This window comes from Coffea arabica, chromosome 7e (genome assembly GCF_036785885.1).
Source record: "Coffea arabica cultivar ET-39 chromosome 7e, Coffea Arabica ET-39 HiFi, whole genome shotgun sequence".
NCBI classification, from domain to species: domain Eukaryota; kingdom Viridiplantae; phylum Streptophyta; class Magnoliopsida; order Gentianales; family Rubiaceae; genus Coffea; species Coffea arabica.
The window spans coordinates 15,899,804-15,914,935 of record NC_092323.1 but is presented as its reverse complement, the minus strand read 5'-3'; the positions used below and the strand labels follow the sequence as shown (position 1 = coordinate 15,914,935).

General features: G+C 32.8%; 1 protein-coding gene across 1 annotated transcript; it reads left to right on the top strand.

Annotated features, from left to right (window-relative positions):
• The first annotated feature begins 7,425 nt into the window (after positions 1-7,425).
• LOC113701547 (RING-H2 finger protein ATL78-like) lies at positions 7,426-8,592 on the top strand. The gene has a single exon (XM_027222262.2). It carries the CDS (start codon positions 7,634-7,636, stop codon positions 8,348-8,350), a length of 717 nt encoding a protein of 238 aa, XP_027078063.1. The 5' UTR covers positions 7,426-7,633; the 3' UTR covers positions 8,351-8,592.
• Positions 8,593-15,132: the final 6,540 nt, after the last annotated feature.

The following is a 15,132-nucleotide window of genomic DNA, read 5'->3' as shown; positions in this document are numbered from 1 at the left end:
TGTTAGATTGCACTAAGACAACTTGGAGGCCCCCTTGTAGAATCTAAATTTAGAGTTTTTAAGATTGAAGAGATAAAATAATTACTCACAAAAAATTATATGTGTGGGAGAGAATAAACAAATAAACATTAACAGTAGAATTGATTTTTTAGACAATGAAAGAAAGACACACTACAATAATAACTTGCAAACTCTTTTGAGTCTCTTAGAAAAAAAAAAAAAAAGAAGAAGAAAACTCCAACTAATGCCCTATTTATAACTTACTTAGACTTGTAAAATAGGAGACTACTTGTATAAAAACTTAACAAATAAAACACAAATTCCTAAATAAGACAAGTACTACAAACCTGAATCCAAATAAAACTACGTACTAGATAATTATATGAGAACTTTTATTTGTCAATGTCCTTGGATTCCCTTGCAAGATTTTACCGTGGTATAAAACCTTTTAATTATAGTGTCACCTGTTAATAAAATACTCGTTAGAGAGGGATAGGAGTGTAGGTGAGAGGTGTCGGATTCGAGACTCCCATTTAAAACAAAAAGGTACCAGTTAGAGACAAATTGTTCGTGTAACCATTTTTGTGCACACACACTGAGCTTTATTCTTCCTATTAATGCTCTTATGCATTTGTTCCTTTGCCATACTAGTTTGGCTTAAATAGGCAATTTCTTATGCCACTTGTTTGGCTTAAATAGGCAATTGCTTTTGCTTGGGTTGGTTTTTTACAAACAAAAAGTTCTTGTCTTGTCGGTAGAATACTTTCAGTCTGTGGTCATTTTTTCACGTAGCAGATTTGGGCTATCAGCATTGAAACTTAAAAATAGAAAAAAAAAACTCTTTCCATATATAAATCGAACTCCTTAAATAGACTAAACTTAAATCTGGACCATAAACCTTTCCTGCCAATTATCTCTGCAAATGCCAAGCCACCACCGGATCCATTTTTAGTAGAGTTAAGTTTGAGAGAGATTTAACAATCGGTCAGCAAATATTTTCTTGTAATTAAACCAATTTAGAATTAGGGATAATTTCAGAAACCTCCCCTGAGATTTTCGACAATTTCACTCGGCTCCCTTGAGGTTTACATAATCACAAAGACCTCCCTTAGTGTGATAACAAAACAACAATATCCTTCATTAATTGTCAACTCATTGAAAAATCTATCAAATATTAAAACTCTCTCATCTATTATCAACCAATAATTCAAACTATAATCTTTCCCATTTAATTATCTATCGTCTTCCCCCTACATCTATTTTCCTTTTAAATTCATTTATTTATTATTATCAACCAAATGTGTACTGTCGCCACTAATAAAATCATCATACACACTAAAGCACTAATACTTACATATCTTGGTATCTATTCCTAATTCTTGATTTTCTATTATTATTAAATAGTTTCCTTATGCCTATTTTTGTTTCCAATTTTTGATAGGCATTAGCAAATTGAAATTGCCAAATGACAAATTGAGTGCTAATTTCAATATCAAACTAGATGGAGATGAAGATAGTGACAGTGATAAAAAAAATAAAAAATTAAGGATAGGAAGTGGAATAGGAACTAAAGATAGGTTATACTGTTATGGTTGCCATGAAAAAAGGCGTTCTTAGTATATATTTATAACTGCATTATGTTTCTATTTTTTATTTACAATTATTGATGTTAACCCTATAGAGAGAATTTGATTGATTTTAAACTTTGTGCTAATGAAATATATTGGATATTGATATTAGCAGTGATGGTTTAGATTATTTTGTATTAAAAAGGTGGCAACCATGAAATTGAAATTTAGGGATATTGATGAATATTGTTGTATATTAAGTAAAATCTGATATTGATATGAGATTGTAGGTAAGCTCATCTGATGTAGCGTTTATAGTTAATACAATGGTGTGCATCAGAAATTTTTAGGTAAAAAAGGAACATTAGAACAAAAATAAGTGTTTATTTAATCGTGATTTGAATGTTGATGGGTAAGTCATAATGATAGCAAATAAAAATAAATGAAATAGAGTCTGTAAACCATTTTTTCCTTTATATTTTTGTTGTGAATTATAGCTCAAGGGCGTTATAGGAATTTTGAGAAAAAGTATAATCTTTTGGGTCTAAAATGTTACTTAAATAGTAAATATAGGAAAGATAGGTGTAATTTTTTGAACTTGAGGGGAGCTTTCTGCAATTGTCAAAAACCTTAGGGGAGGCATATGAAATTAACCCTTAGAATTATACGTAGCCGTATACATGCAAGTGGCGGCTGGTCTTTTTCACGAGTAAAACGAGACACTTTCGTATTAAAATTTTCGTCATTGGTGGATGAATTGGAGCAAAAAGTGGTTATACCTAGTTGCATTGTCTAAGCCAATATCTTTCAATACAAGTTGCAAAGTTGATAACTTCTTGTAGTAGTATTGGTCGAAGTCACCTTTATCCATACGGACTAGAAGCGTTGTAGTTAATCTTGTTGTAATGCTGACCTTGGATGCAATTAACAGAGATTCAGTATCTCCAAATCATCTTTAAAGTTAGATTAGTTCTACGTCGATTAAGTACTTGACTAAGTGGAAGGACGTTTTGGTTGGGCACTTTTTCAATTAGAATAATCTTTCCTATACTGTCAGTATATATATCAATGGATCTGAATATACGTCACACCATCTCAAATTGAATTTAAATATTAAATTATATATATATATATGACATGTATTTAGACTCGCTAGTATATGCACTGTCAGTGTATAAAAGATTTACTGTTCTCAATTACCATTTATTTGATTGCATATGTGTGTAAGAACAAGTTCAAAGTGTCTCGCTATTAACCAAAGGAAATTAGTGTTTCAATGGCTTGAGATCTAATTTTCTATCAAGTCGCCTACAAAAATACAAGCGAGATTAACTTAGTGTACGACCCTTATAAGTGATTTTTGTAAGTTAGATTAACCTAGTGCGTGAGTCTTATAAGGTGATTAGTGTGCCTAAAGTAGATCGATCAGTTATGATTATTCTCTTCATTATGAAAGATCAAGGGCAAGGTGATAGATCTCGTAAAGTGGCTTACTTGTACAGCTTATATATTATTAACTATTTGGCTCAGACAGCTTTGTATTGAGCTTTTTCCCAAGGTATAGAAAGTTCTTCGGATTTGAGACTTGTGTGGCTCATTAATAGACTTATTTACATTAAATTCACCTGTTTAGTGATTGAGTAGACATGTAATGATTGAGGGGTAAGGAAGAAAGAGTTAAACAGACGAATTAACCCTATATCACAGTACTTAGAAAGAAAAATGAATTAACAAAGTACTTATGTTGAGCATAATTGTTGCTATCGACTATTGAAACATGTGAAAATTAAGTTAAATGCCTGTCATACGCTAAGAAGTTTTGAGCTTTCTCGACAAGATTAAGTGGAGATTGTACTGTCTTGACTTGCATACAAATTGGAATTTTTAAATTCAATGGTTAATTCCACCTGTAAATTGGAATAATTGGCATTTTTTGTCTTCATCTGTAAGTAAAAGTTCTAATGAGTAAGAGTTAATAAATAGGGATAAACACAATCAAGCATACTAGTCATAGACGGGTAGAGAATTTTAAAACACATTTCCAGTTCTATAGGATTTATTTGGATCGAGAAATTTGATAAAAGATTTAAAATTCAATCAAATCGTGTTAGTTGCTTGAATTATTTAAGAGGCTTTTGAATTTATAATTCATCAATTATGAAAATACTATAATAATTTGCGATCTTCAAACTCAAATACCTTCTAAATAATCTAAACAATTAGAGAGATTTGAAAGAATTTCAAATCTTTCGTCAAATCTCTCAGTCGAAGCGCAACCTAATACAAGGTAGAGGTAACTGAATTGCTAAAAAAGACGGTCACTACTAAAACAGCAATTTCACAATTTTAATTCTTCAAACTATTTTCAACTACGTGAGGTGTCTCTATGTTAGGGTTTAGGCCTAGGGGTATCTATCAATCACTAAATAGAGAATTTTGTTAAAAACTTCTATTCTTTTTCTTCATTTTTTTTAACAAGATCAACGCTCGATTACCATTAACATTTTAATTTCAATAAATTGTATTTCTCTAATTGATTTTAAATGGGAGAACTTGGTAATTTGGTAAAATCCAAAATTTAAAAGTAGGTAAAAAAAAATCTTGAATTTCCTACTTGGACTTTTGCACCTATTGCCTTAAATCTCCTAAAGCTCTTAGCAATTCATGTTTATTTTTCCCACAAATATCGTGTAATTTAGTCCCAAAACAAAAAGGTACGACAAATTGATTTCATGTCATTAAAAATCTGCCATGACAAGTTGGCTTTGTAGCAGTTGGCCAAGTGGCCAGAGCCAAAGTCGAGTGCTCCCTCAAGGGGGGGACAAAGTCTATCGAATTTCATTGCATTTACCACAGAATCTGTCACAAATCCCCTTTACTAAGCTGCTAGTGGAGCTGTCCAACACCCAAGAAAATACTAGTATAATAACTGGGATGGGACAATCATGTGTACTAGAATCTTAGATAGGAGGTAGTTGATAAAAGCCAGACTTGATGACAACAAAATCAGACAACATGAAATGGTGAAAGTGTAATGGGGATAGAAGGAACTGTTTTCTTCTGTATAATTTTGTACACCAATATTTGCTACACTTGGTTAAATTGATTTATAACACAGCAATTTGCACAAACTGCCCAACAATGACCCGATGAGAAAGTATGAAAGGCATCTAATGGTGCCAGCAATAGCATTTGGCAATAGGGAGCGAAATTGGAGAAAAAAAACGAGGCACGTACAAGTCATATTACAGAAAAACTTGCGCAAGAATTGGCTGAATTGCAAGAATGCAATCACTTAGAAAATGGAGAGGCAATCGCCCTGCTGATCACCACATGCCTACGATGAAATGAGGTTGAGGTTTCCAAGAATGGCTAGGAATAGTGGTTGGAAACAATTTATTGTGCTGATTCCACAATTTCAAATATGAATTGTGAAGGAACACAGAGGTGAACAGTATATCATAAAGCGATTTATTATTTTAGTGTATTCTTATATAGTTTTAGTGGTCATATTATCGTCAATATAAGTTGACTCGATTGATAAGAACGGATCGTTACTTGTTATTTTTCTATGAGTAACTTATGAATCCGAAAGTATGTTTTGACCCGTGATGATGATCCTCGTATTATCTCATGCACGTATTGTACATACGTAGCGATTTTAAATTCTCATATTATCTAATGCACATATTGTACACAAGGATTTTGAATCCATACCATATACATGATCAGATAAAATTTCTCACTTAAAGTGCTCAATGTTGTGATACAAAACAAATTGGGTTCAACGGCATCTAATTCCAAAATTTGCAAGTCACCTATGATTCCTTTGGGTTCCACGGCATCTACTACCAAAATATATAATTGACCCATGATTTCAGAGATACACTCTAATCCATTGTGGCGAATTCTCATATTATTTCATACACGTACTATACGTACTTGGCGACTTTGAATCCTCGTATTAGCACATGTGCGTAATACATAGGACTTTGAATCCGTACCATATACATGATCAATTAAAATTTCTCACTTAACTGCTCAGTCTTGTAGTTCAAAACAAATTGGTTCCACGGCATCTACTACCCAATTTTGCAAGTGACCTATGATTCCTTTGGGTTCCACAACATCTACAACCAAAATATACAAGTGACCTATGGCTTCAGAGATGTGCTTTGATTTATGGCAATGAATTCTCATATTATCTCATGCACGTATTGTACATACGTATCGACTTTAAATTCTTATATTATCTAACGCACATATTGTACACAAGGATTTTGAATCCATACCATATACATGATCAAATAAAATTTCTCACTTAAACTACTCAATGTTGTGATACAACAAAACAAATTGGGTTCAACGGCATCTACTTGCAAGTCACCTGAGATTCCTTTGGGTTCCACGGCATCTACTACCAAAATATATAAGTGACCCATGATTTCAGAGGCATGTTCTGATCTATGGTGATGAATTCTCATATTATTTTAATGCACGTACTATACGTACATGGCGACTTTGAATCCTCATATTATCTCTTGTACATAATACATTGGGACTTTGAATTCGAACCATATACATGATCAATTAAAATTTCTCGCTTAACTGCTCAGTCTTGTGGTACGAAACAAATTGGTTCCACGGCATCTGCTACCAAATTTTGCAAGTGACCTGTGATTCTTTTGGGTTCCACAACATCTACTACCAAAATATGTAAGTGACTTATGGTTTCAGAGACATGTTTTGATCTCTGTTTTGAAATTCGGACCGGACCGGCCGGTCGAACCGGAAACCGGCCAGGTAGCCGGTCTGAGTCATATTAAAAAACCTGAAATTTAAAACCCGGTCAAAAACCGGGTTTGACCGGGCAAAAATCGGTTTTTCCGGTTCAACAGTAATTTTTTTTAAAAAAAATTCAAACTTTTTAATATTATGTTTTGACCCCCTAAATTGTTAAAACTTATTGATATACCTCAAATATTTGATACTTTATAAATATTGTCCTAAAATTTGATGTTATTTTTCAATTAAATTCATAATTTTAATTCTAAACTTGTTAATATTTATTAAATAATATAAATTGCTACTTGATTGTTCTAATTTCTTTGTATTTTCTTGTTAAATATATTTGAAACATCAAATATATATGAATATACCTTTATTAATATCAATATATTATTAGATATTATATATATAATATTTTAATTTTTAAATAATTTTTATTTATGACGTCATCCGGTTCGACCCCTATCGACCCCCGGTCGAACCCATTGACCCCTGACCCCTGACCTCGGCCGAGTCGCTATCCGGTCCGGTTCTGAAAACATAGGTTTTGATCCATGGCAATAAATTCTCATATTATCTCATGCACGTATTGTACATAGGGATTTTGAATCTATACCATATACATGATCAAATAAAATTTCTCACTTAATTTCTCAGTCTTGTGGCACGAAACAAATTGGGTTACACGGCATCTACTACCAAAATAAGTTTCCTGCCACGGCGGGCAAATAACATGAACATGAAGTGATCAAATTAAACAGTTCTTTCAAGTCTCAACCACCCAGGCGGTTGAAGGAATAGGGACATCAGCGGAGCCATATGATTAGCATTTCATCATAAATGGGGAAGGGAAGCTTCACTCCCCCTTCTTGGCAACCTGGGACCCAACTCCCATTTCCAGTCTAGAGGTCCCATGTGGCATTCTACAATGTGCAGACGGGAGTGGATTGGACCCATTTTGGTTGGAAAGAGCATTAAACTATAAAAGGGCTTAGTGGAGAATCCAAATTCAAGAAATAGTATCGAAAATAATCACTCGTCTTAATAAAACTGTAGGCTGCTCTCTGCAGTATGGGCTTCAAAATCCCTCCAGAATTCTCTAACCAAAAATATCTTGTGATTACTTAAAATAATAATTTTCAGTTGTCAAGACTCAAAAAGATGATGAACCCTTTTCTACTTTCCCCCTTATAAATTGGTCTGTCACTACCACGTTCAAGGAATCAATTCACACATCCAAGAAACTCTACTACACAAGCAAAAAAGAACCAAATTTCATGGCTGCTCCTTCAACTTCTACCTCCTCTACTATGCTAACTCAAGAGCTTCTCATACAATTCCATCCAAGAAAGCTCCTACTTCACACCCCTTTACTTCAACCACCAGTAGCAGCATCAGCAACACCACCAACAATTGGGAATCTTAGTAGCCATGCTCCATCAGAACCTGCAGCAGACAACAGTTTTGATGCAAATGTTGTGATGGTTCTTTCAGTCCTCTTGTGTGCCTTAATTTGCTCCCTTGGATTGAATTCCATCATCAGGTGTGCATTGAGGTGTTCAAGTTTTGTGTCCTCTGATCAATCAAATGACAATTCCTCAGCTAGATTAGCCAATACAGGGATCAAGAAAAAGGCCCTGAAGACATTTCCTACCATAAACTACACTACTGAGCTAAAATTACCTGCCTTGGACACTGAATGTGCAATATGCCTATCAGAGTTTGCTACAGGGGAGAGAGTCAGAGTTCTGCCAAAGTGCAACCATGGATTCCATGTTCGATGCATCGATAAATGGCTGAATTCACACTCATCTTGCCCAACCTGCCGGCACTGCCTGATCGAAACATGTCAAAAAATTGTGGGATGCAGTCAGCAGGCTAGCTCTTCAAGACCGGCACCATCACCAGCGCCACCAGCACCACCAGCACAAGAAACAATTGTAAGAATTGCCCCTTTAGAGCCCGAAGGTTTATTACATAATTACCAAACTTAATACAAAAAATGACCACGTTGTTAATTAGCTTGAAATTGTATATAGCTGTAGGTTTAATTCTGATTTGCTAGCAGTCCTTATTGGCAAGCAGCATCTGTAAATATCAGTTTAAACTTCCAAGTGACCTGTGCTGGCCTTGGAATCCTCATCCTGAACTTTTGTTCTATCCAGAAAGGGTTTAATTTTGTATAGTAGTGGCAAATATGAGAATTGTATAATGGTGTATAGCTTTTCTGGTTTTCTACCTTTTTTTTTTTTGGATATTGATGGTTTTCTGTGCTAAGCCGCTATAATCAGTCACATCAGATGAATAACTGCAGAGCTAAGATCCATAAAAAAAAAAATTCAATGGCAATGAGCCCTTGAAAGAACCTAATGCAGCAAAATTTCTTGTAGGAATGAGAGAACTCCAGAGAGGTTAATTGGACAAGAGATTTGAAATTTAATTGGTCTCTTCTCTCATGTGTTGTCTGAGTCAACAAATCACCATTCAAGATATGATGTTCTGATAAAAATCATTAAGTCTTAGTGATCCACTAATTGTTTAGTACTTTGGCCTCTAATTATGCCTATCCGAGGTAGTCTCAGCCAATGGAGAACGCCATTCATCAATCTTCAATCATAATTGATATTTCTTTATACATCTCTTTCTCTTTGTTCTATTTGTTTGGCCCTTGTCTTGGTGGAGCACATATAAAAAACTTCCCTTCCACCTTTATTATTATTTTTTTTTATCACAAGCTACCACATTCTTACACTCTTAAACGTATTAATGTGTACTCTTGTGTCTCTTGGGGGGCGGGGGCACAAGCGCAGTGGATTAGTCGGGCCCGGATTATTACTCCGTTGAATCCCGGATACCCACTGTGTTAGCAAAAAAAAAAAGAATTAATGTGTACAATATCCTTTGTTAAAAGAATATATATGCTCCTTTGTTAAAACAATATCCTCTCCCATACATGTTGGAGAGGGATGTTAATATTGAATTTGTGGCATTCAATTAAGATAAAATAAAAAATTGTCCGCATTTAGTTAATGTAGTAAGACGAACACATTAAAATTGTCCACTTTTATCAGCACTGATACTTCTCTCTTTTTATTGTGCGTTTTCCAATATCAACTTAAAAAAAAATCATAACTCAAGAAAGCCAAATGTCTAACTAAAACAGTGAAAAGGAGACATATGTCTATACATATACATATATAGGATTAACAATGTTTTCTCACTCATTTCCTTAATGACTCAAACTCACGACTGTCAATTACAGGTGACGCGTTTTTTCAATTAGACTGCGTTTCACTGTCTAGAAAAAAGAGATATACACTAAACGAAACCCAATTTTTTTTTTTTCTTGAAAAGTACTCAACTGCAAAGGAGTGAAGGACCACACAAAAATATAGGTTAATTGGTCATTTCTCATCAACACCTGGCAAAACCTAGCTGCAAATAAAATCAAAGAGACGGACACGACGTTCAATCAGCGCACCACAAAATCAAATGGATGCTGAGAGTGAATGCACCATTTGGCCTCCATCATCCTAACATGTACCAAAAGGTGGATTTTGTTTTATGGTACAAAGATTGAGTGGCACCATTCAAAGAGCTGGATACAAATACATGAAAACTATGGATATATTACATATAGCTTTCCTAGTGGTTGCGTATACTATCAATACTCTCAATACTATACATGCATGTTTAAGGGGCTCCTTAAATTAGATTGAATGCACAGTGCGTATGTGCTTTGTTACATTGCTTATAATGCTTTTTTAGAGACAATAATTTGGTTTTCCTATAGTTATAGGCAATTTTTTTGGAGGTCAGAGACAATATGTTCCCCTTCATTTGTGCCTAGATTTTCACTTTATAAAATTGAAGGGCCGGCATACTTTCCCATTTAAGGGAACAACCATTAAAAAGTTATATCCAGAAGAATGGCACGTCTTTTCAACCCTTTAATATTAAGTGCGCAAACTTATTGACTACTATTTTTTTTTCTTTCTTTACATTTTCTTTTTCTTTGCCCTTTTCTCTCCATTTTTGACATTAGGTTGTTATTTTTGTTTGATGTTCAAAATAAACTTATAATTTCTTTACCTCAATTTTATTGTTATTGTAGAACTTACTTTATGAAGAATTCATTCATCTCCACATATTTAAAAACTTAATTCCAAAAGAAGCATGTTTTTCTTTTAGTTTAAATGTGCTCTAAAATATGCAATAACCAATATGCGTTTCTTACATATTTAAAATGGATAAACACACTGCTCTACCCTAGAGAAAAAAAAAAAAAGAAGAAACCATTTGCAACAAAACTGGTTTCACAAAATTTGCTTAATTATTTTCCTTCAAGTCTACAAATAAGAATTCACTCTAATGGGAATTGGTGACAATCAACCACAAGCATAAAAAATTCTTGTAAGAAGACATTTCCTAATTGAAATTTACCAGTATTGACTAAATGTACAACTATTAAAGCATGTATGTTTCAACTGTGAGTAGTGAAAATTAATTAAAAAATAATAGAAACAATAGAATGGATCCAAAGCAAGCTAAAAATTTTATTCCAAATACACGAAATAATAAGAGAGGAAGGGAAGAGGTGGCATAGAAAAATTGCAAGGAAAAAAAAGAAGAAAAAAAATTAAACAAAAGGAAAGTTTAATTAGTCATGCACCTACAATTAACTTGAATTACATACAGACTTCAAAAGTTCAAATGTTAACCAATATAGTTGACAGTTAGCTTTGGATGGTAAAGTGTAGATCAAATAAACTTCGGGTGGTAAATTACAATTGAGCCATAATTACAAGGGGTAAACTATAATTAAGCCCTAAGATAAGTATCCTTACATCCTTATCCTTATACTATATAAGAATGAGTCTAAAGCTTTAATTTCAACCGCAAGGGTGGGATTTTTTTTGGAAATGTGAGAGTGTTTGTAGTGCAATTAGAGTATTGAATATGAGTCATTATAACTAATTTAGTTTTGTTGTAATTACTTGGATGTCCTTTTAAACATTTAAAGCTAGGGGTAAGTTTGATATGTGACAGTGTTTGATATCCGATTAAACATTGGGTACAACTGAATTCAGCTTGTGTTTTAGTGAAATTACATAAAAGCCCTTCTAATCATTTAATTGTATTAACATCTAAGTCTTTTAATTTCTTAAAGCCTTTCTCATCAGTTATTTGCAAAGTTATGATATATAGATGTTAAGACACAATTAATGTCAATTAGTAGAGAAGTCTGGTTTCTCGACCGTTACCATAGTAACCCCCATCTATTCAAATTCATTTCATTTACATATAGGTTTTGTTCCAGCACAATCATACAATATATTGAATTCGGATGTTGCTACATTAGCTACTCCTCTTCTCCATTTTGCAACATTTTTTTCAATAGGTATGTTTTTTTTAACCAATCTACTTTTTGGTTGTAAAAAATCTGTAATATTGCAAATTGTATGTGCAATAAATTTTTAGTGTTTTAATTCAATTGTCCATGTTAGACAAGCTTGATACGTAAGAGACCACATTTGTTAATTGTTATTTATAGTTTAAAATAAGTTTATCATCATAAATTTTCCCATTTATAGATTGCATCTACTTCTTTTGTTGTTTTAACTATTAGTTAGGGTAATTTCAAACCGTTTGCTACTTTATTGACTATTCTATTTAGACAATTTTTCACTTCATCTAATTTGCCAATATGTTTAACTATCTACTTAAAACTATTTGGCTAATAATCTAAAGTATATACCTCATTACTTTTAATTGTTTTTCTTGAATTGAGTAGATTAGGATGCTTTAGTACTTTTTTGAGGTAATTATTCCTCTAAATTAGCATGTTAGTTGTTGTATATCTTTGCAACTAATACAAAACTGACATTTCATGATTGTAACCCCCATCAAGAAGGTGATGCTTTGCTATATGTTCTAAATCATATAATAAATTATAATTAATTGCTTGCTCAATGTGAAGGCCTCGTGATGATATATGTCCTTGGAATCAATATAAATTCAAGAATTTGGCTTGCAAGAACCGAAATTCCACTAGCAATGATTTCTTCAAGTATGCTAATTGTTCAAATCTCACTTATATGACAAGATAATGTGGTGGATTGCCCTCATACCAAGATCAAATTCAAACTAAATAACAAATTTTAATATTCCTAAAATGCATGAGCAGATATAAATAGGTCTTTTATTATACTAGGTTAGATGCAAAGTAGTTGATCGTATCTTATAATTATGTTTTATTGCATATTATATTTTTTGACTCAATATGTAACTTATGATTTTTTTAAATTTAATATCATATAATAAAATTGTCATACTTCAATTCTTATACTAGAAAATGCCAAATAATAATTATTAACCATCTTTAATTATAGGCACTAAACTTCCATGCGTTGCGTGGGCTTTTCCCCCTAGTGCTAGAAATTCAGACAACATGCTATCATAGGGAGCTAATTCACACTTTTCATACTAAAACGAACCCTATTATTCACTCAAAACATTAATACTAACATTTTCGTAACGTAATTAAAATTCTTAGTGCTTCAGCACTATCCTTAATACATGAACGGAATGGCAATCACAATCATCAGAGTAATAAACGGGCAATAAAAATAGGTTTTGGGCAAAACTCATAGGTTGTTTGGTTAGACAAATTCAGGAGTGAATATTAAAACTTATAATTCATTTATGTATAGTTGTTATTTATCTAATGTTAACGGTGTATACACTATGTTAACGGCGTATACACTATGAAAAGATTAATCCTTATGTTTTTCTATTACTGTTTTTTTCCTTTCCCTTGCTTTTTGGGTAAACCCTAACAATCACAACCACCACGACCTCCTTAGTCACCTCTGAATCTAGTAAAAATTTAACTAGAAATGGGCAACATGATCACCAATTTTCAACTCGGCACAAAATCAAAACCTTGTCATCTTGTGAACAAAAATGGATGATGAATAATCACGAACATAAACCACATAACATGTAAAGAAAAATTAAATATAAAACTCTAATTAAGAAGTTTTACAAGATAAATTTCAAGATTTATACACCACTAATGGAGAAAAAGTAAAAACAAATGAAAGAGAGAACCAAAATGCCAATGTGTTGGCCGCTGCGAAGAAGAGTAGGATGTTTGTGCATTCCTTTTTTTTTTTTGGGATCAACGTAATTCTCTTGGTTGAATCAACAATGAAATGTCCTAATATGGTTGTTAATGATCAAGAATCAATTAATGAAACTTTAACGGCCAAACCTACGGCATGGATGAATGAAACTAATAGATTCATTAAAGTCATCTCTCAAGTTCTTTGATATCATAATATTATCATTACAAAAAAGCTTGATGTTGTGATACCAAACAAGTCCTTGTTTAAGCTAGCATTCAGTATGTTTATCCATATGATCCTATTGTATTTTGGTCTATATTCGATGTTGAACCAAAACAGCAACTTGTATGTTATCTTTTGTAGGATCTTGTAAAACACCAAACAGCAACTCAAGTGCCAGCAGTTCATTGACAAGTTCTTGATTGACTAAATGGTCTAAGAGCTTCACAACAGGCACTACCAGCCCTTATCGTTTTGCTTGCAAGCAACCTTGAACTGATTTACAGCACTTTTCATCAACAATTATCCAACATATCTGAATCCAAGGCTGCAGGAAAAAAATAAAAAGGAACAAGAAAAAACATTAAAATCCATTCCTAAGGTCTCAAACCCCTTAACCAGACGCCTCTTCGGATAGACAAGCTCAATCATTTACTATGTTTGTATGTATAGTTTTGTGAAGAATTAGGCAACTGAAAATATATCCAAATTACCTGAAAACAAAGAAAAAACAATTCAGCAATTATCAGATATAATTGTTAAAAACAATTCATGGTGACGATTCCATTGTTCAAGAGAAAAAAGTAAGTGGCAGAGATTCATAGTTGGAAATCTTGAATGTGTGGAAGGACTTGCTAGTGAATAATGCTCACTATAGCTATTCACAACTTTAGTGTTGTTACATTACTTTCTACAATTTCTACTACAACTGAAGTGCTTAAGTAAATGTACAAATCATTAGCTTGTAATGTAACAGAAACGGAATGGTACAAAAATCAAAACCAAAAGCCTTCTACATTAATTTTTTTTTTAAAATTTTTTCTATTAAAAGGCAAATACATGATTATCTAATAATGTGTAGAAGAAGAAGTGAAAGTGAAAGTGCCTTTCTTCGTTGAAACAAACAGAGTTTTGTTTCCTCGTGCCTTACAATTATACAGCAGGTTTGTGAGCAACTATAAATTCAAGTATATGATTTTATGTTGTATTGCTAATGAAACATATGCAATCTTTTTATGTGAATATTGTTCTTATGTACTACGTCTAGAAGACAATGAATAAATCATACTTTGCTTTTGTGTTATTGGAAATAATTTCAGACTCTATTACTAATTTAATTTTGAGGCATTAGATTTCTTTGATGTCGAGTAACTAGATCATCGTCCATATATATATATATATATTTAAAGGAGTGCTCCCCCTCAATACTCACCCTCCTCTAACTAGCTATGAGGTTGCGTTATCCGATCTATTAATAAAACTGAATGTGTTTGGATAGAGTATTATTTAAAATATTATTTGAAATAATTAGTGTAGCACTTCTTGTGATGTGATGTATGTGAGATAAAAAGGTAGTTCGAAATATAAAGAAATAAATTAGAAAATATGTTTATGATGCAAGCAAAATATTATGTGAAATAATTCAG